Source organism: Pavona decussata, unplaced genomic scaffold (assembly GCF_977016875.1).
Source record: "Pavona decussata unplaced genomic scaffold, jaPavDecu1.1 SCAFFOLD_602, whole genome shotgun sequence".
Taxonomy (NCBI): domain Eukaryota; kingdom Metazoa; phylum Cnidaria; class Anthozoa; order Scleractinia; family Agariciidae; genus Pavona; species Pavona decussata.
The window spans coordinates 383,412-403,097 of NW_028145860.1; the positions used below are offsets into that span (position 1 = coordinate 383,412).

Sequence of the window (19,686 nt, forward strand, 5' to 3'; positions counted from 1 at the left end):
AGACGACAAAGCGGTTTGGTGTCATTATTTAACTCTGTCATTCCCAGATGGATGACAATCTTCTCCATCCAATTGTGATCAATATTCACCTGCAACCTCCAATCCATATCTTTCTAGTTCTCGTATTCACCAATTATACACACCTTGAATCATTGTTCGGGGGTAAAGATCGTCTCAGTTCGAGTTTGTTGATCTGCTATTTCTTGTGAAGTGCGGCTGCAGTACTACTCAGATGCCCAGAAGGGTAAAAAAGGAATAACAATAACAATTATATCCAGGTAAACAAGTTCGGCCGCCGTTAGTGAAATTTATTTTATTGGTCTTTAACACAGGAAAGTCAAATGGAGATTCAAAAGGAAATTGAAATATTACCACACAAATAAGTTCGAGCATTAAACGATTTTGCCAGTTCGTGAACTGTTTGTTTTGCATTTCTGGCCAACGATACGAGGCTAATTAAACGGAAACAAAATGAAAATATTTTATGCCGTATTATGGAAGTTTTGGCAACCACAAAGAATGAAAGGACTGTTCTCTTATGAGAAAATTACATGGTGCATTGTGTCCTTCAATAAAACCAAGTGGAGACGAGAGCCTTGTCAAACTCGTCAAGCACAATTTTCGCCCAAGTCAGTGCACATTTGTCTTTCTATTTCGACCTATTTCGCTTTTTAAGAAGAGAAACGTGCCCGGCGCGACCAGAACGAATCTCGTTTTTGCTTACAAAATGCAAGTTTGTGTGTAGATAATTTCCTCCTTTCAGCGTAAAACCTAGAGCACCCAACAAAAATAGTTAAAACGTTGTTACCTTAAAAAATCTCGCATCAATTTATGACCTCCAAAACGGATATTTTCACAAGTTGACGCAGCTTGGTCCGTTCGTTTTCTTTAGCTGAAAGTTTTAGGGAACTGAATACTTTTTCTCGAATTTACGAGCTGTTGTTGGCTTTTCAAAATGCTAGCGGGCTTTTTTCGGTAATTTTACCACGTATTTTTTCTCCGAACACAAATGGGATTAATTTTTCAACGTTGCTAAAGTTTTAAGTGACCTTTCGTCAAAGATAACGCTTTTCTTTCTTCACAATTTAATCCAAATTTCTCACTGAGACGGGTGATGTCTTTCGAACGGATGTTCTTGTGATGTTCTTTCTATATAACCTTGATAATGGCGAGAGATGCACCGAAACGTCGGTTTCTATCACTGATAAGAGACTTGTTAACGGAAACAACATGAAAATATTTTATGCCGTATTATGGAAGTTTTGGCAACCACAAAGAATGAAAGGATTGCTCTTTTATGAGAAAATTACATGGTGCATTGTGTTCTTCAATAAAACCAAGTGGAGGCGAGAGGCTTGTCAAACGCGTGAACGACAATTTTGGCCCATGCCAGTGTACATTTGTGTTTCGATTTCGACTGAGACTGGTGATATCTTTCGAACTAGACGTATTCCACCAAAATGAAACTCTTGGACGCACCCGTATAACCGACAAAGCCACATTGTTTAAGAAATCTGAAATTATGGGAGATCTAAACAGTCTGCAAACACTAGAACGGTAAAATCTACAACCCGGCGCAATGTATTGAAAATATATTACCTCCTTTAACTAATACTTTAAGCTGGAAAACATTATAGGTTGGGTTGCCTTTCGATCGTTACTTCAAGGCCGTATGAATTAACCTTGTTTAAAAATGATTTCTGCGGTGAGTGTGTTGTTCCTTGTTTTGTAGTTTATTAACAAAATTTAGTGCAAATTGGGGCGGCTCCTTGTCGGGTTAAAAAATAAACCTATAAAAGCTTCCAGTATAATTTTGGTTTACCAAATTTATAACGTTTTTAGTCTGAGGCTACGAAATAATGGGCTCACTGATGGTTTGTGTCGTTAGTTTGTAGACTAGCCTCTTAGTGCTTTGGGAACGGTAAAATATAGACCATGCCAGTGACATAGATCGTCGCATTTAACTACATTTTTCCCTTCTTCAGTTCTTCGAGTTGAAGATTTTTGCGGACAACTTGTCGCAGAAGCGCTAGCATACTTAATTTTTAGTTCATTTCTCTTCCATGTGAAAATCAAACTTCACTGGAACGAAATTCTCTGTGGGGACGGAAAAGATACCTCCGACTATTCTTTCTGTACATGTAGGAACTCAAAGAATTTTCCATAGCTGAAATGATGAATACAGCATATATCTTTATTGGTCCTTGAGAAAATTTCCATTTCATTTATTTTATTTTTTTTTTCTATTCAAGTATGGCAGGTTGTTACTTCTCCATACTCGACTACCTATTCCTCTGTTATCTTTGTGGAGCATGGCTGGTATACAGCACTGATGCCCAGCAAGGTGAGAAAACGAGTCTTAATTTATTGCTAATTCCAAACAAAAAAGGCGTCATTAGCTGTTTTATGTTAGAGGCGTTTACATCGTCTAAGACGTTAGACCTACAGACGCCCGTTTCTCGAACGTTCCGTTAACTTACCTGGCCGTAAAACTATCACTGTATATACAACGTTCTTAGAATCGTTACTGATTATGGAAGCTAAATATTATTTTCTTTATCTTTTGATGCAATTTATTGGCAAAAATCACGCTGAGCTATCACTCTTTGGACATGCAAGAAGTCAAATGGATTTTTTAGCGAAAATTTTAGTTTAGACAGAGTGCAAAATTCGAGATTTCGTCTGTGATCAAGTCTAAATGTTAATTTAACTTGTTTTATTCTGGCACTTAAACTTTCGATCCCCAATATCACTCGTTTCTTTAGATAAAATCTAAAATCATGACGACTTTTCTCTGTCTTACATACTGCTGGTTCTTTAACCGATGAGGGTAAAAAGCGAACTGAATGAGTTTGGGGAACGGCATGTGGCATGACGTGCGGAATGACATAATTATGCGAAATACGAGATATGCGGAATGACTTAAATAACTAAGTTAACTGAAGAGCGCGTCCTGTTTTCGCGCCAATTTTATAAGAGCAGCAGTTTATCGATGTTGCGTACTCTAGCCGAATATTAAACGACTAAACAACAGATCTAGGATTAGAAAATAAAGGCCTGGGATGGAAAAAGTCTTATCGCTGGTTAGGAAGTGAGGGTGAAGAAATCGATGAATACTGTTATAGTTTTCGCATTCAAGGAACTCTGAGTAAATCCGTAATAAATTAAATCTCATGTTCACTATTCTCCTTGCGACTTCGGTTGAAAAAGATATTACTATGACTTTGAATATATGAAACATATGTCTGAACTGCGGGTGAAAGATTACATAGAAGAAAGACCCTCGCAGTTATTTACGCAACTTTTAACTGAGCCGTTGCGAAGAGAAAGACTAAAAAACCTCAACAATGCCCTCATCATTTGTTTGGACCCTGACCCTAATCACGCGAACATCACACCACATAACGAAACGCCAATCACAAAGCCTATAAGTTAGAAATCCCTTCGATCTTTCTTTCTTCCTTTCTTTGTCAGGGTTTTTTATTCATCCTTTATTTATTTATTTTTTTTTAACGATGTTTATGACAAAGAACTTTATTTTTTTTCTTAGGGAGCTGCCGAACTATCAAATTTCTGCCACCAAATCATGGATATTACCTGGAGGATCACGTCATTTTGAATCTTACAATTGAATCCAGATTCCGATTATGCGAACATCATTGCCTAATGGAGAGCGAGTGTGTTTCAGTCAACATTGGACCAGTAATTGACAACAAAATGATTTGTGAGTTGAGTAATTCGGATCACTTCCAGTATCCGGAAGACGTAATAAAAAGGCCTGGCTGGACATATGGAGCCACTGAGGTATGAACTGTAGATCTAAAAATATATCTATAAGTGGATATGCTATATATAAGTGGAAATTCTAACGCTATTGCAGAGAAATGGCAGAGAGATTGTACTCCTTTTTTTGAATCGAAATTATATATTGAAATTATTCAGCTTTGCCACGAGCAGATGAAGCATGTCGCAAGTTTTGGCGTCACTCTTGGTTAGTCATGTGATTGATACTTTTTCCCTGCAATGATATCTATAGTAGGTTTTAACAACATCATTATTTTACACGGGCTAGCATTTATCAAGTAATTATAACCAGCTGGGTACTTTGTATCTCGTTCGTCACTTTATAAATAAATTTGATATTGTGACCTAGCTTGAGAGGATAGGAGCGGTGTGGTACATGTGTGTTTCTTTTTCCCATCAGAATCTTTGCTCGATTCTCAAACCTTGCATCAACAACGCCAAATGCCTGTTTGGCTACACTGACAAAAAGTACCTCTGTGTATGTGCATCCGGATTTACAGGAGAAAATTGCGAAAAAGGTAAATACTATAAGTTTGGTCAGCTCATGTACTCAGCTTTAATTTGCCTTTCCATTTATAATTAGCTTGTTTAATTGTTCAATTGCACCTCTAACCCAGGGTTCTCTGGTGACGGAAGATTATGTTTAGGTACACCCCTCACCCCCTTATACCCTTGTACCCTTGTTTATTGTGTAAAGGTAAATCAGCACTTTGTGGTAACCCCTCAGGTATAAAGCAATGAGCTATTCCAGTTGTTAAACCGGTTCCATTTAATCCTTGTCCAAGCGGTTTAATCTCGATTTTTGTAATTTTACATTTTTCAGATATCAATGAATGTACAAAAGGCATCCACGACTGCAGCAAGAATGCATCCTGTGTCAATACCCCTGGATCCTACAATTGCATCTGTAATCTGGGGTTCACTGGCGATGGACGATTATGTTCAGGTACAATTTTCCGTTCTTTTCATCTTTTTAGATTATTGTGTTGAAGTAATTTTGAAGTTTAGTTTTCATGAAAAAAAATCAATTAGCTATTCCAGTTGTTGAAGCAGTTAATTTAATCCTTGTCCAAATGGTTTAATCTCGATTCTGTAATTTTACATTTTTCAGATATCAATGAATGTACAAAAGGCATCCACGACTGCAGCAAGAATGCATCCTGTGTCAATACCGCTGGATCTTTCAATTGCACCTGTAAGCCGGGGTTCACTGGCGATGGACGATTATGTTCAGGTACAATTTTCCGTTCTTTTCATCTTTTTAGATTATTGTGTTGAAGTAATTTTGAAGTTTAGTTTTCAGGAAAAAAACAATTAGCTATTCCAGTTGTTGAACCAGTTACAATTAATCCTTGTCCAGGTGGTTTAATCTCGATTCTGTAATTTTACATTTTTCAGATATCAATGAATGCACAAAAGGCATCCACGACTGCAGCAAGAATGCATCCTGTGTCAATACCCCTGGATCTTTCAATTGCACCTGTAATCCGGGGCTCACTGGCGATGGACGATCATGTTTAGGTACAGTTTGTCGTTCTATTCATTTTTCGAGGTTATTGTCTTCAGGTAAATTTGGCGTTGAGGAATTTGTTGAAACCCTATCAACGAAACAAAAAAATGATTGGCTATTTCAATTATTAAACCAGTTTCATTTATTCTTTGTCGAAACGGTTAAATCACTTTTTGTCATTTCTTATTTTTTTAGATATTGATGAATGCACTAAAGGAATACACGACTGCAGCCAAAATGCATCCTGTCTGAATACCCATGGATCCTTTAATTGCACCTGTAAGCCGGGATTCACTGGTGACGGACGCTCATGTTCAGGTAAAACTTTGTTGTTTTATTCACTTTGGTAGTCTCGTTCTTGTGTTTGTCTTTTGTCATGTTTTAATCCCCTGGTCAGATTGCAAGATGTAGCAATTTTTGGCCGAATTCAACGATCGTGTAATTTAAGAAAGTATGATATCCTAAGAAAAATATGTTCCAACAAAGTTAGGTTGTATTCGAAGTGTAACATTTTGTTACGCTTAATTTTACGTTGAGAACATGTGAGAACCGATCTTGGGATTTACAGGAGAAAAATGTGAAAAAGGTAAATACTATAAGTTTGGCGAGCTCATGTAATCAGCTATAATGTGCCTTTCCATTTATAATTAGCTTGTTTAATTGTTCCGTGATTGCACCTGTAAGTCAGGGTTCTCTGTTGACGGAAGATTATGTTTAGGTACAATTTGCCGTTCTATTCATTTCCCTTGTTGATTGTGTAAAGGTAAATTAGCACTTTGTGGTAATCACTTAGGTAAAAAGTAATTAGCTATTCCAGTTGTTAAACCGTTTCCATTTAATCCTTGTCCGGACGGATTAATCTCAATTGTTGTAATTTTACATTTTTCAGATATCAATGAATGCACAACAGACATCAACGACTGCAGCAAAAATGCATCCTGTGTCAATACCCCTGGATCCTTCAATTGCAACTGTAATCCGGGGTTCACTGGCGGTGGACGATTATGTTCAGGTACAATTTGCCGTTCTTTTCATCTTTCTAGATTATTGTGTTGAAGTAATTTTGAAGTTTAGAACGTTGTGCTTACCCTTCAGGAAAAAATCAATTAGCTATTCCAGTTGTTGAACCAGTTACATTTAATCCTTGTCCAAGCGGTTTAATCCCCATTTTTGTAATTTTACATTTTTCAGATATCAATGAATGCACAAAAGGCATCCACGACTGCAGCAAGAATGCATCCTGTGTCAATACCCCTGGATCTTTCAATTGCACCTGTAATCCGGGGCTCACTGGCGATGGACGATCATGTTTAGGTACATTTTGCCGTTCTATTCATTTTTCGAGGTTATTGTTTTAAGGTAAATTTGGCGTTGAGGAATTTGTTGAAACCCTATCAACGAAACAAAAAAATGATTGGCTATTTCAATTATTAAACCAGTTTCATTTATTTTGTCGAAACGGTTAAATCACTTTTTGTCATTTCTTATTTTTTTAGATATTGATGAATGCACTAAAGGCATCCACGACTGCAGCAAAAATGCATCCTGCCTGAATACCCATGGATCCTTTAATTGCACCTGTAAGCCGGGATTCACTGGTGACGGACGCTCATGTTCAGGTAAAACTTTGTTGTTTTATTCACTTTGGTAGTCTCTTTCTTGTCTTTGTCTTTTGTCATGTTTTAATCCCCTGGTCAGATTGCAAGATGTAGCAATTTTTGGCCGAATTCAACGATCGTGTAATTTAAGAAAGTATGACATCCTAAAAAAAAATATGTTCCAACAAAGTTAGGTTGTATTCGAAGTGTAACATTTTGTTACGCTTAATTTCACGTTGAGAACATGTGAGAACCGATCTTGGGATTTACAGGAGAAAAAAGGGGAAAAATGTAAATACTATAAGTTTGGTCAGCTCATGTACTCAGCTATAACGTGCCTTTCCATTTATAATTAGCTTGTTTAATTGTTCCGTGATTGCACCTGTAAGCCAGGGTTCTCTGTTAACGGAAGATTATGTTTAGGTACAATTTGCCGTTCTATTCATTTCCCCTGTTGATTGTAATAATAATAATAATAATAATAATAATAATAATAATAATAATAATAATAATGTGTAAAGGTAAATCAGCACTCTGTGCTTACTCTTCAGGAAAAAACAATTAGCTATTCTAGTTGTTAAACCAGTTACATTTAATGCTTGTCCAAGCGGTTTAATCTCCATTTTTGTAATTTTACATTTTTCAGATATCAATGAATGCACAAAAGGCATCCACGACTGCAGCAAGAATGCATCCTGTGTCAATACCGCTGGATCTTTCAATTGCACCTGTAATCCGGGGTTCACTGGCGATGGACGATTATGTTCAGGTACAATTTTCCGTTCTTTTCATCTTTTTAGATTATTGTGTTGAAGTAATTTTGAAGTTTAGTTTTCAGGAAAAAAACAATTAGCTATTCCAGTTGTTGAACCAGTTACAATTAATCCTTGTCCAGGTGGTTTAATCTCGATTCTGTAATTTTACATTTTTCAGATATCAATGAATGCACAAAAGGCATCCACGACTGCAGCAAGAATGCATCCTGTGTCAATACCCCTGGATCTTTCAATTGCACCTGTAATCCGGGGCTCACTGGCGATGGACGATCATGTTTAGGTACATTTTGCCGTTCTATTCATTTTTCGAGGTTATTGTTTTAAGGTAAATTTGGCGTTGAGGAATTTGTTGAAACCCTATCAACGAAACAAAAAAATGATTGGCTATTTCAATTATTAAACCAGTTTCATTTATTCTTTGTCGAAACGGTTAAATCACTTTTTGTCATTTCTTATTTTTTTAGATATTGATGAATGCACTAAAGGCATCCACGACTGCAGCCAAAATGCATCCTGCCTGAATACCCATGGATCCTTTAATTGCACCTGTAAGCCGGGATTCACTGGTGACGGACGCTCATGTTCAGGTAAAACTTTGTTGTTTTATTCACTTTGGTAGTCTCTTTCTTGTCTTTGTCTTTTGTCATGTTTTAATCCCCTGGTCAGATTGCAAGATGTAGCAATTTTTGGCCGAATTCAACGATCGTGTAATTTAAGAAAGTATGATATCCTAAAAAAAAATATGTTCCAACAAAGTTAGGTTGTATTCGAAGTGTAACATTTTGTTACGCTTAATTTCACGTTGAGAACATGCGAGAACCGATCTTGGGATTTACAGGAGAAAAATGTGAAAAAGGTAAATACTATAAGTTTGGTCAGCTCATGTACTCAGCTATAATGTGCCTTTCCATTTATAATTAGCTTGTTTAATTGTTCCGTGATTGCACCTGTAAGCCAGGGTTCTCTGTTAACGGAAGATGATGTTTAGGTACAATTTGCCGTTCTATTCATTTCCCCTGTTGATTGTAATAATAATAATAATAATAATAATGTGTAAAGGTAAATCAGCACTTTGTGCTTACTCTTCAGGAAAAAATCAATTAGCTATTCCAGTTGTTAAACCACTTACATTTAATGCTTGTCCAAGCAGTTTAATCTCCATTTTTGTAATTTTACATTTTTCAGATATCAATGAATGCACAAAAGGCATCCACGACTGCAGCAAGAATGCATCCTGTGTCAATACCCCTGGATCTTTTAACTGCACCTGTAATCCGGGGCTCACTGGTGATGGACGATCATGCTTAGGTACTTTTTGCCGTTCTATTCATTATTCGAGGTTATTGTCTTAAGGTAAATTTGGCGTTGAGCAATTCGTGGTAACCCTTCAACGAAAAAAAAAATGACTGGCTATTCCAATTATTAAACCAGTTGCATTTATTCATTGTCGAAAGTGTTAAATTACTTTGGGTCTCTGCACTAGAAAAGTTGGCATATCATTTTGTACGATAACATTGGGATGACCTTAATGTTTGGCTGGTCTTTGCAACAGCTTGGGTGATACGTTAGTTGAGAAGCTTTCGGTTACAATCCAGGGCCTAGTTGTTTGAAAGCCGATTCAGTAACGCTAATCCCCGATAAAACGTTAATTGAGGTTTGTATCTCGCTCGTTACAGCGGTGATTTTATTGGCGTGAACACTTAAACTATGTCTGGAATGCTTATTCTGTTGTAACCAATCACAGGCGAGATCTTCACACCACAGAAACCACAGGCAACGAACGGTTTCTTTTCAGTCACGGAACAAGTTATTTTCGTTTTGTTTAACATTCAGTCTTTTTACAAGTAGACAATTGCTTTTCCTTCCTATTTGTTTACAGTTTGTGCTATAATAGCAAAGAATACAGGTTTGAGCGATTTTGAAATAAATTACAAAGCCAATGTGCCGGGCTGACGCACGCGGCGGTTTGGCGCGCGAATTTTCAAACTTTTTGTAACGATCGAAATCGGGAAATCGGTAGTTACGCCTGATCGCAAGTTACGATGTTGCAAGGTGAGCCGCAAGAGTTTTCTGATTTCCATCTTTTCGCGGCTATTGCAGCAAGCGTTAACACTTTTTTGTTAGGTGAGGGCGATTTACTATTTTTTGGTAATTTGTTTCTTTTGGTAGCTAATGTACGCGTGAGTCACGTGAGGGAGAATCGACATGGCCAAATCTACGACATTGGGAAACTTTATCCTCAAGTAATCCGGGAAAACGTTTTAGATCTTCACAAAAACGGTTTGTCAATCAGAGAAATAAGCGCTCAATCACGAGTTAGTACCGGATTTATTACGAAAGTAATAAGGGAATATAATGAAAACAATTATTCTGCCCCGCGAAGGGCTCTAAGTGGACGTAAGGAGTCAGTTCTAACCGAAAATGTGCGCTCTTACCTAGAAGTTGAAAAGCTATGCAAGCCAAGCTCGTATAGTAACGAGCTACAAAGAAGATTATCGGTTGGATGGTGTCTGTTTACCGGGCGAAATACCGTCAAATGCATCCGTGAGAAGATTTTTCAACAAGGAACTCATAATGACTAAAACTGAAATCACGTGACTAGACAAACAAAATCAGAGGCAAATGCCAGACATCTTTGACAGCTGTCAACAAGTCTAATTTTATTTCCTGCCTCTATCGCGTATCTAAAAACAGCGTACGTTGCAGGTGCGTGGGAGAATTGCTCTAAATTCTTGTTCAGAAGAGTTCTGAAGAATACGAAAATGTCAGAGGTAAAACAGAGGCTTATGTCAATTGGAATACCAGGAATAGAAAGATTGGCGGTTGAATTTGAATCCCGGGCATTTTCGACTCGCAAATCCTTACAGCATCTTCAAGAGGGCGATCTAGACTATACATTCCTGTCGCCAAAACGTTTGCTTCTCGCGGAGAAGCGAGCACTGTACCACGAACTGCGACAACTTAAGCTTAAATCACAAGAACCTGGCAGTACTACACATTTAATGCCGAAGCAATTGCAGTTTAGCAGTAAAGAACCAAAACTTGGCCAGCCGAAGGAGAGACGGCAACTGCATCAAACTCAAGCAGTACTACTACACGCAAGATCGATTCTCCTCTAGACCGCCGTAACCAAGAACTTGTTGAAAATGTCAGTTTTTTGGAGGCACAGATTTCAAGTGCAGAAGACCATTTGGAAAAGCTTAAAGGCGAAAATGATTTACCGCAGTGGCCGTACCTAGGATTTTTTGTCTGTGGGGGCAAACTCCGCACACTCCTCACAGGGGTCTACCTAGCATGCGTGGCAGGCGCTAGAAAGGGGAAGGGAGAGGGGAAAATTGGGCGCGCGAGGGCCCAATTTTCCCCTCTCCCTTCCCCTTTCTAGCGCCTGCCACGCAGGCTAGGGTCTACCGTATGCAGACAGGGTTTCTAGTTGGACATTGATTTTGTTTTCACTCCTACACAGAAAGTTGCCTCTACGACGTTTAGAGTAAAAAAACCACACCGATGCTTTTTGTTTTGAATTGTCATGACTTTTTATGGAGTTAATGTCTTGTTTAGCTTGAAGCAAATATTGTCTCTCATTTTAAAACACAGTCGATGCACTGCTGTAAACAAAGGGAGAAAATCAGTGAGCTTCCACAATTCAAACGCACTATATCAGTGGAGCGAAGCGTTTGCAAAAACACAGTCGTTATTTAAATACAATTCAAGCCTTTTCAGTATTATCGCAATCCTGGGGGATCTTCCCATTGCGCTGAGACGTCAATATATCTTATTTGATGGTTTTACATATAATACGCGCGGATATTTTGCGAGTTGCGTTGTAGTTCTCCGAGCCCCGAAGGGGCGAGGAAAAATACAAGCAATGAGCGAAATGTCCGCGAGCATTATATGTAAAACCATCGAAAAAGAGATTTATTATTTCACTACAAAAAGATTTTGTTATTTTGGCTTCTCTGTTTTGGTAACAGTTTTGAAATACACCCGGCATTAACTGTCCATCGGTATATGGCGCGTACGAATGACGTAAACAACACAGAAAGCCAGTTAAATGTCTTTAATTTGATTGGATAAAATGAAAAGATAAATGACAAGTGATTGGCATGCTAAAAACTTGTTTTCGAGCTTGCATCGTTTCAAAAACTATTCTTCGTCCAGTCCTGCCATTGGTCTCATATTTTGCGCGTTCTTGACCTTATTTGGTGAAATGACATAATAGTGGAATAATAAAAAGTCGTATTGTCGTCTCAAAATGACGGTTTCCGATTGGCTCAAAAACTGTCATGTAAGCATGACAGCACGGCACGCACAGATCAAAATTTTACTTCTATGAATGAACATGCGACGTTGGATGGTGTTGTTTATTTCTTTTCATTTGAGTTTACAAAGCTTCTGACACTGTTCAAGGACCACTTATAATGTATTTTTTGTGGTGAACATGTACCATGGTACAGCGGATACAACTTTTTTCTTGAAGGTAAGCGAAAAAGAGTGATTATAAGTTCGATGACGAGAAATTTACTTAAAAGACTTTCTTGAGTGTGAAAGCGGCCACGGTAAATAACAACGAGCTTAAATTCCAATAAATTATGGCATTTTCAAAGCAAAAGGATCTGTTTCTTTTCTGATGTCTCTTATCTCTAGAAAAAATTGCTCCAAGAGCGCTGCTGCGTTCTCTTTCATGACTCAGGTTTGTCAATTTGATCTTCTTGTCGTAGCGCCGAACGGCAGACTCGGTAATTTTTACAGTATTCTTCACCGCTTGGTTTCTTTCAAATTTCTAAATCTCCACGGCATCTAAGCTAGGATAACAATGCTTTGTTTTCGTTTTTGGGTACTAGTATGGTTACTCTTTTTATTCTTGCTTCTGGTTGTGGGGTTGTGAGGTTTATTCATCACTGTTTTCATGTTGTTGTTTTTGTCTCGGCGGTAACGAATTTTCAATAACATTTGCTGGTAAAATGTTCAAACCTACTAGCTCGTCTATTTCATCAATAGTAAGTGCTTTATGGACTGTAAATTTTTGCATTTTCTTTGTTTTAACGCAAAAATTAAAGCCAAAAATTCAAATAACCCGCATCGAGAAAAAAAATTCGCGCACGGATATTACCATGGCTACAGTTTAACTGAAGTAAGAATTTATCTTTCAATCAGCGCACGATTTGTACTTTATCCGTTTACTCTCTCCAACAAAATGCCAGTATAACGATAAAAAACTAAATTCGATTTTGAGACGGCAATACGACTTTATATTGACGGCGTTGGGAGAAAATATATTCCAATACTGAATATATTTTCTCTTAACTAGCCGTCAGTACAAAGTCGTATTGCCGTCTCAAAAATCGAATTTAGTTTATATTACTGTGACACGTTGCATAGCTCTATAACACGCTACAACGATTACTAGAGAACCAAAAAACCAAATAGCCGTGCCAAGAAACACAACTCGTTGTGACAAACTCTAATAGCCGGGCCCGGCATTGCAACGATTACAGAATGAAGCTCATTACATGATACAAGCAATGATTAATTTCTGTCCTAACATTACACAAATCTCAACAAGAAAGGCAGTTAAAACTATCAAGCACTTAAAAGAGCCAAGCCAAACCCAGCTGAAATGCCCTTGTGGCATAAAAAACACCGTCGTTGAACACACGGAATAAGAGGTTATATTGAAAATGGAGAGAATTCAAAGGAGGAAACTCAAAAATCATTTGGCGCAAATGACCTGTCGGATGATGAACATATGATGGTTAAAATCCAAACCCGCTACATGCAAATACTTGCAAGCAGCGCAGGCTTTTAAAACCAATTTATCTCTGAAAAAAAAAACATACTTGTATAAGCTAGATTTGAAAAGGCTAAAACACGCGCCAGAAAGTGGCATAGGCTTGTCAGTCTTTATTTACATACCGAATTCTAAATCATAGGCAACCCAAACTGACAAAATCATTATTTTCATAAGAAAACTGGTACTGGCTTTTGCCTCAAAAGATTTTCCAAAAAAATTATTTGGAATTCACATTGAAGGAATATTTTTTCAGTCAATTAGTCGATTTTCTTGTGATCAGTGTGATGTTAGAAACAAATTGAGTTTTCCTGGCGGGGGCAGCTGCTCCCTCTGCCCCCGCGCTATGTACGGCCCTGCGCGGAAGTTTTTTTGCCGTATTGAGTCCACGCGTAAAACGTCTGAATCCAGTAAAATATCTGAATCGTCAAGAGCTTGATAAAGATCTGCTTTACCTTAATAAGGCGCTTGAAAACAAAGTACCACTGGAATCAGAGGATTGGCGCTTACCTTAACTGATTGACACCTGTAAAGGACAAGTGAGTTCTTTCATGGAAAGTGCCTCGTTAATTTCCATTTCTTCGCCTGCTAATCCTCCCGAAAATTCATTTTATAATGGTTTCAGTGTAAACAACGGGGCAAATTCAAGTGTGTTAGTAAATAGTTCAGTAAGATTCCACTCATATCGATTGTAATTCTTGGGCTTATAACACCCGGGTATAACAGCTATATGTTGAAAAGTTTTGTATATCATTATGTAGTTTTAACTTTCACTCGGAGCGGAGATACATCGGCAAAAGACATAATATAAACGTTGTGTTTTTATACTAGTACAGGCGAAAGTGTTGCAGTTACTTTTTTTTTCTGTCACCCTACAAAGTACATGTTTCCCCGTCTCATACGTGTAACTTAGCAAGGTTATAATGAAGGTTATAATAAAGTTGAAATTCGAGAGTTGTTCTTGTCGAATTCTTCTTAGAAAAATAAATTTTCAGATATGAATTGAACATCGCGTTGGCTTTAAAAATGTTTTTTTTTTTTTCATCGAACGGTATACTGGATATGCCCCTCAGCACTGATCGTGGAGAACAGCGGTGTTTTAAATTCCTAATAAGACAGCTTGTATCTCAAAACAAAACGAAAATAATTTGTTCCGTGACCGATGGGAAACCGTTCGTTGCCTGTGGTTTCTGAGGTGTGAAGATCTCGCCTGTGATTGGTTACAACACAGTAAACTTTTCAGACATACTTTAGGTGTTCCCCCCAATATAATCACTGCTGTAAAAATGTTGTTAAAAGCTGACTTTTAATTAAAGGTAAAGAAAAGTCTAATATAAAGCTGACGGGCAAATGTGTTTTGGAAAAATGCTTTTAATTTTCTTTAGTAATTAAACTTGAATCAAACTTCACGTTAACCCAGGATTAGCTTAATAATCTGCTTGTAGACGAGAATCGTTTCCCATTTTTGCCGGGACCGTACTTTGGTTTTACTGGTTAGCTTCCTTGTACATAGTGGGGATGGTCACTTATGTTTTAATTATAAAAGGTATAATTCATTGTCTTGTTTTCCAAGATGTACGTTTGTGTTTAGGTCATTTTTCCCATTCCCTTCATTTCATCCTTGACTGATCATTTTGCGTTGATTATTTCCATGTCCTATAGACTTTTAAATGATTGAAGGCACTTTTGTTTTTCTTTTCACCTAAGATTGTTCCAGTAGTTTGTCTCTCTTCAAAATATATCAAGATCTTCCGACCAGAGGAGCACACGCTGTTGAACAGTTCAGAATTGATGGGAGTCTTTTCCTCGCCTTCGCCAACCATATAGGTGATAATTACGGATATAAGACAAGCTCTTCCATCTACAAACTAGATGTTTCAACTGGAAAGTTCTCTCATTACCAATCCATAAACACCATAGGAGGACGTCATATCGAATATTTTACGATCGCCGACAAACATTATCTTGCTGTTGCCAACCGCCACGATGGCGTTACAACACACCTGAACTCGGTCATTTACCAGTGGGATGGACAACAGTTTGTTGTTTTCCAAAATCTTTCAACAAATGGAGCAACCAACTTTCATTTCTTTCAAATGTTGCCGGAAACGTTTCTCGCCGTTACGAGTGATAGCTGGTTAAAACCCTCAAACTCGACCATCTACAAATGGGAAGTCAACCAGTTTAAAAAGTTTCAGGAGATAGAAACCGAGAGAGCGATAGGGAGCACGGCATTTGTAATACACAATGAAACTTTTATAGCTTTTGCAAACTATTACTCTTCCGGAGAGAAGCGATCTGTCCAATCTCCTGTATACAAGTGGTCAGTCAACAGCTTTGTTAAAGTGCAGACTCTCCAGACATATGGCGCCAACGGTGTGAAGTCCTTTACCCACAACAATGAGACATTCCTCGCCTTTGCCAACTATTTTAATGGGAGTAGTTACAACATTAATTCGTTCATTTACAAGTGGAATGGTAACAGGTTCGTTCATTTCCAGTCCATTCCCACTCATGCAGCCAGCGCCATGCATCCATTTGAGATCTGCCACGAAACGTACCTTGGTGTGACCAACTGGGATGGTTTTTCAGCTGTGTATCGGTTCAATGTATCACAGTTCGTGAAATACCAAGAAAATATAACTTACGGAGCGACTGATATGACTTCATTTGAGTACAAAGGTCACATTTACCTGGCAATTGCAGAGTACGGAAAACATGGGGGATTCAACACCAACAGTGGACTGTATAAATGGATCTACAAATAATTGTTTCTGAGGTTTGGAGGGAAAGGAACTACGTTAAGCCAACAATTACAAACACGCCAAAAACTCGAAAAAGATTTACTTTAATCAAAAATATGTATCAAACATAAAGCACGATAGGATATATAGTTGTGAGAAACAAGTACAACTTTGCAAGGATAGTATTAACATTATAAAGCTAAGTTTACATGTAGCTTATTTATATTATCAGTAAACATATTGTAATTTTCGTTAACACAATGGTTGCTTACCATGTAAGGGAAGCTTACCACTAGACTTTTTTAATAGCGAGGAAATCAGATTACAGAAAAGGACTGAAAGGTTAATAAGGAGGCCTGAGAACATCTAGACAAATACTTTTTTTATTTCACGATGATTTTACTGAGCCCTAGAGGTAATTGAAGGGATGGTACAGAGGGTGGCAAAGATCTAAAGAAAAATTCATTGATTAGTTTTTGTTTTTTCCCCGCTGGCGTTAGTTGATTGCCACGTTACACTTTTTTAGTGGCCATTTAGGAACTCCTTAATCTCGTAACAAGTTATACAACTTTTTAGCTTTAAATCAGGGCCGTAACAGCTTTTCTCAGATTAAGGATCAGAGGGGTGAGACCGGGGGTGTTTACCATTTACATTGGAAACCCATTTGTATACAAGTAGTCAGGAAACAGCTTTTTCAAAGTACAGGAGCTTCCGACAAATGGAGCAGCTGATGTGCAGTCTTTTGACATCAGCGGCAACAAATTCCTTGCCTTTGCCAGCTCGATGCCTGGAGAAAATTTCGAATGCGACTCGTTACTTTACAAGTGGGTTTTCCTTTTTTTTTTCTTTTCACAGGCTAATTGACGCAGTAATCTGCTTGTAGACGAGAATCGCTTCCAACTTTTGCCGTGACTGTATTTTGGTTTTACTGGTTAGCTTTCTTGTACATAATGCAAATAATCAAATATAGAGTAGGCAATGAAGAGTTCTTTTTACAGTATTCGTATTTACGCACTCTCCTTAATCAAGAATATCACTCGTTAAAATTTCAACACATCACAATCTCGTGCGTAAAATCCCTGTACGCACGTGCTTTCCATAGCGTTTTCTGCACATACTTGGCTAGAGTTAACGATAGGCTAGCAGACCAAAGTAATGTACACTTCTTTCTATACTTTAAACCTGGTTTAAAGTGTCCTCAAACGCTGTTTCAGAAATGTACTCTCTCAGTCCTTTGAGCCCCCAGTGGGGCATAAGGCCGCAAAGAATAATTGCGGTTTCCGTAACTAGGTATTTTTTTACGGGGTGGAGTTGTTGGCCCCACGCCCAACCCCCAACCTGGAGGGCCAGTGGTTTTCTGTAGGGGTTTTCCTTCCCTTAGCACACGGGTTCCGGTTATTTTGAGGCGCCGGACACTAATGTATGTAGTAAGATTAAATTACAGTTACACATGCATTCAATGCTACTGAACTATATGTATAATCACATACCACGGGTCCAAACGTTTTTCAGTAGCTATAGCCGTGAACGTTTGAGAAGAACACATTTGTTGCAGACTTTGATAAGTTGTATGAATAAGCTTTTTGAGAGTGGTAATATCATATACTGTTATCTGTAAGTTAACTTGATAAAATGCTGCTTAGTTAATATTTAAGTTTGGCTGAAATAAACTTATTAAACACGTTAATTAGAGAGACCTCATTTCTGTTTGCTGTATAGCCTCCCACGCAGTCGTTTTTAGGGGAATCGTATTACCTCCTCCCCACAAACGCCTGCTTACCCAAGCGCCACATTCCTTTCCCATTGTTTTACTCCCCAAGCACCCTAGCCAATCACCATCGAGGCATTGTTTAATGACATCAAATCAAATTGCTGGTTACGATGGTCGCTTCCGTTTCCCGCGAGCTTTGTACAGTGTCTACAGTCTCTGTTACAGTCTTGAGAGATGCGGGAGTTAAGTCGGAATATATATATTTTTTCACTTCTAAAATGGCTGGTCATGGCTGAAACACCAAAACAAATATCGAATGCGAATACAAGCGCTTCTCGTGCGACGTTTTGACACTGCTGGGAGAGTCAAAAGCTTCGGGAAAGTGTAATCGATCTTCCCCGCCTGATCGAGTTGACAATCGGTGAAGATATCGCCTCTTACGGGTGCCGAAACTCTGGAGCAGATTTGTTTGTTTGTACTAAGTGCTACGACAGACTAACTGGATTTGAGAAAGCAAAGAAGAATGTAGAAGGTATCAAGGGGAGATCTGCAGTATTTATCAGTTCATTAAAAACTATTAAACGGAAAGTTAAACGGAAAGTTTGAGGGGAGGAGGTAATACGAGTCCCCTAAAAACGACTGCGTGGGAGGCTATTTGCTGTATAGCGCAAAGTTGATAATAGGGACCTTATGAAAACACGACGGCGACGACAACACCACAATGACCAAATTAAAGGTTTTGGGGAGAACGTGAGGACAAGACGGTGAATTTTTCATTCTCTTTTTTAACTTAACCCACTATTCCCTACCAATTTGGTTCCTGGGTAGTTTGTTGTTTGTATCACCGTAGAAATTGAACGAGTTGAAATAATCGCGAAGTAGCAGAAATGATATAAAGTTATATTTTCAAATGACGTTTGCGTTGGCGTCGCCGTGTTGCATTCGTAAGGTTAAGCAGCGAGGACGGCGACCTTAATTGGCCACCGTAAAGAGATTCGAATTTACTTTTACAACTTTGTTGATAAACCAAACGTTCGCTTATCACTCCCCGCCGACGCAAAGTTTGGTTAGAAACTAACTTATTTATCCTCTGAAATTCATACCATTTTTAGACCTGGATGCAGTTGTTCAAAGGCCGGATAACTTTTTCCAGTGGATAAGTCACTATCCGTCAGTTTCAATCTGTGCAAAGACTTCAGTATTTCCTCTTGTACAAGCGAATATGCACACTCTAACCACAGTTAAGTTTGGGAGCTTAAGCAGCGAGAACGGCGACGTAAATTGGCCACCGTAAAGGGATTCGAATTTACCTTTACATCTTTGTTGATAAAGCAAACGTTCGTTTATACTCCCCGCCGACGCAAAGTCGGTTCGGTTCGAAACTAACTCTTTTATCTTCTGAAATTCATACTCATTTTTAGACCTGGCTTCTAGAATCCACACCCCGGTTTTCAGACTTTCAGCATATACTAAAATGATGGTTTAAGTCTAAATCAAATTTCAGCCCACCCTTTGGCGCCGTACTTACCTATAAGGCTTATATAGTGGAGTACCAACCCCCCCCCCCCCCTCCGGACGTTGAGGACAGGAAGGAGCTCATATTCTCAGAAGATTGCAGCTTCTGTTCACAAGTAACCAACATGAATGTTATGAATGTCAATCCACACATGTGTAAAGAGGATAGGTACATAACCAGCCTATGCCCCTTGATTGTATTTTGGACAAAAATGCATGAATTTTTAAAGCTCTTTAGAT

General features: G+C 38.3%; 1 protein-coding gene across 1 annotated transcript; it reads left to right on the top strand.

Moving 5' to 3' along the window:
• Window positions 1-2,253: 2,253 nt before the first annotated feature.
• LOC146449198 (uncharacterized) lies at window positions 2,254-17,907 on the top strand. The gene is made up of 16 exons (XM_085101910.1): window positions 2,254-2,344; window positions 3,551-3,804; window positions 4,205-4,322; window positions 4,628-4,750; window positions 4,916-5,038; window positions 5,203-5,325; window positions 5,510-5,632; window positions 6,204-6,326; window positions 6,358-6,371; window positions 6,511-6,628; window positions 6,811-6,933; window positions 7,559-7,681; window positions 7,846-7,968; window positions 8,153-8,275; window positions 15,184-17,449; window positions 17,653-17,907. The coding sequence occupies exons 1-15, from the start codon at window positions 2,254-2,256 to the stop codon at window positions 16,242-16,244; spliced, it is 2,763 nt and encodes a 920-aa protein (XP_084958036.1). The 3' UTR covers window positions 16,245-17,449; window positions 17,653-17,907.
• The last annotated feature ends 1,779 nt before the right edge of the window (window positions 17,908-19,686 follow it).

Coding starts and splice junctions, on each gene's coding strand:
- LOC146449198 (XM_085101910.1), top strand. CDS start 2,254: ATGGCAGGTTGTTACTTCTCCATACTCGACTACCTATTCCTCTGTTAT. Junction 4,323..4,627: donor AGGAGAAAATTGCGAAAAAG/GTAAATACTATA, acceptor TACATTTTTCAG/ATATCAATGAATGTACAAAA. Junction 4,751..4,915: donor CGATGGACGATTATGTTCAG/GTACAATTTTCC, acceptor TACATTTTTCAG/ATATCAATGAATGTACAAAA.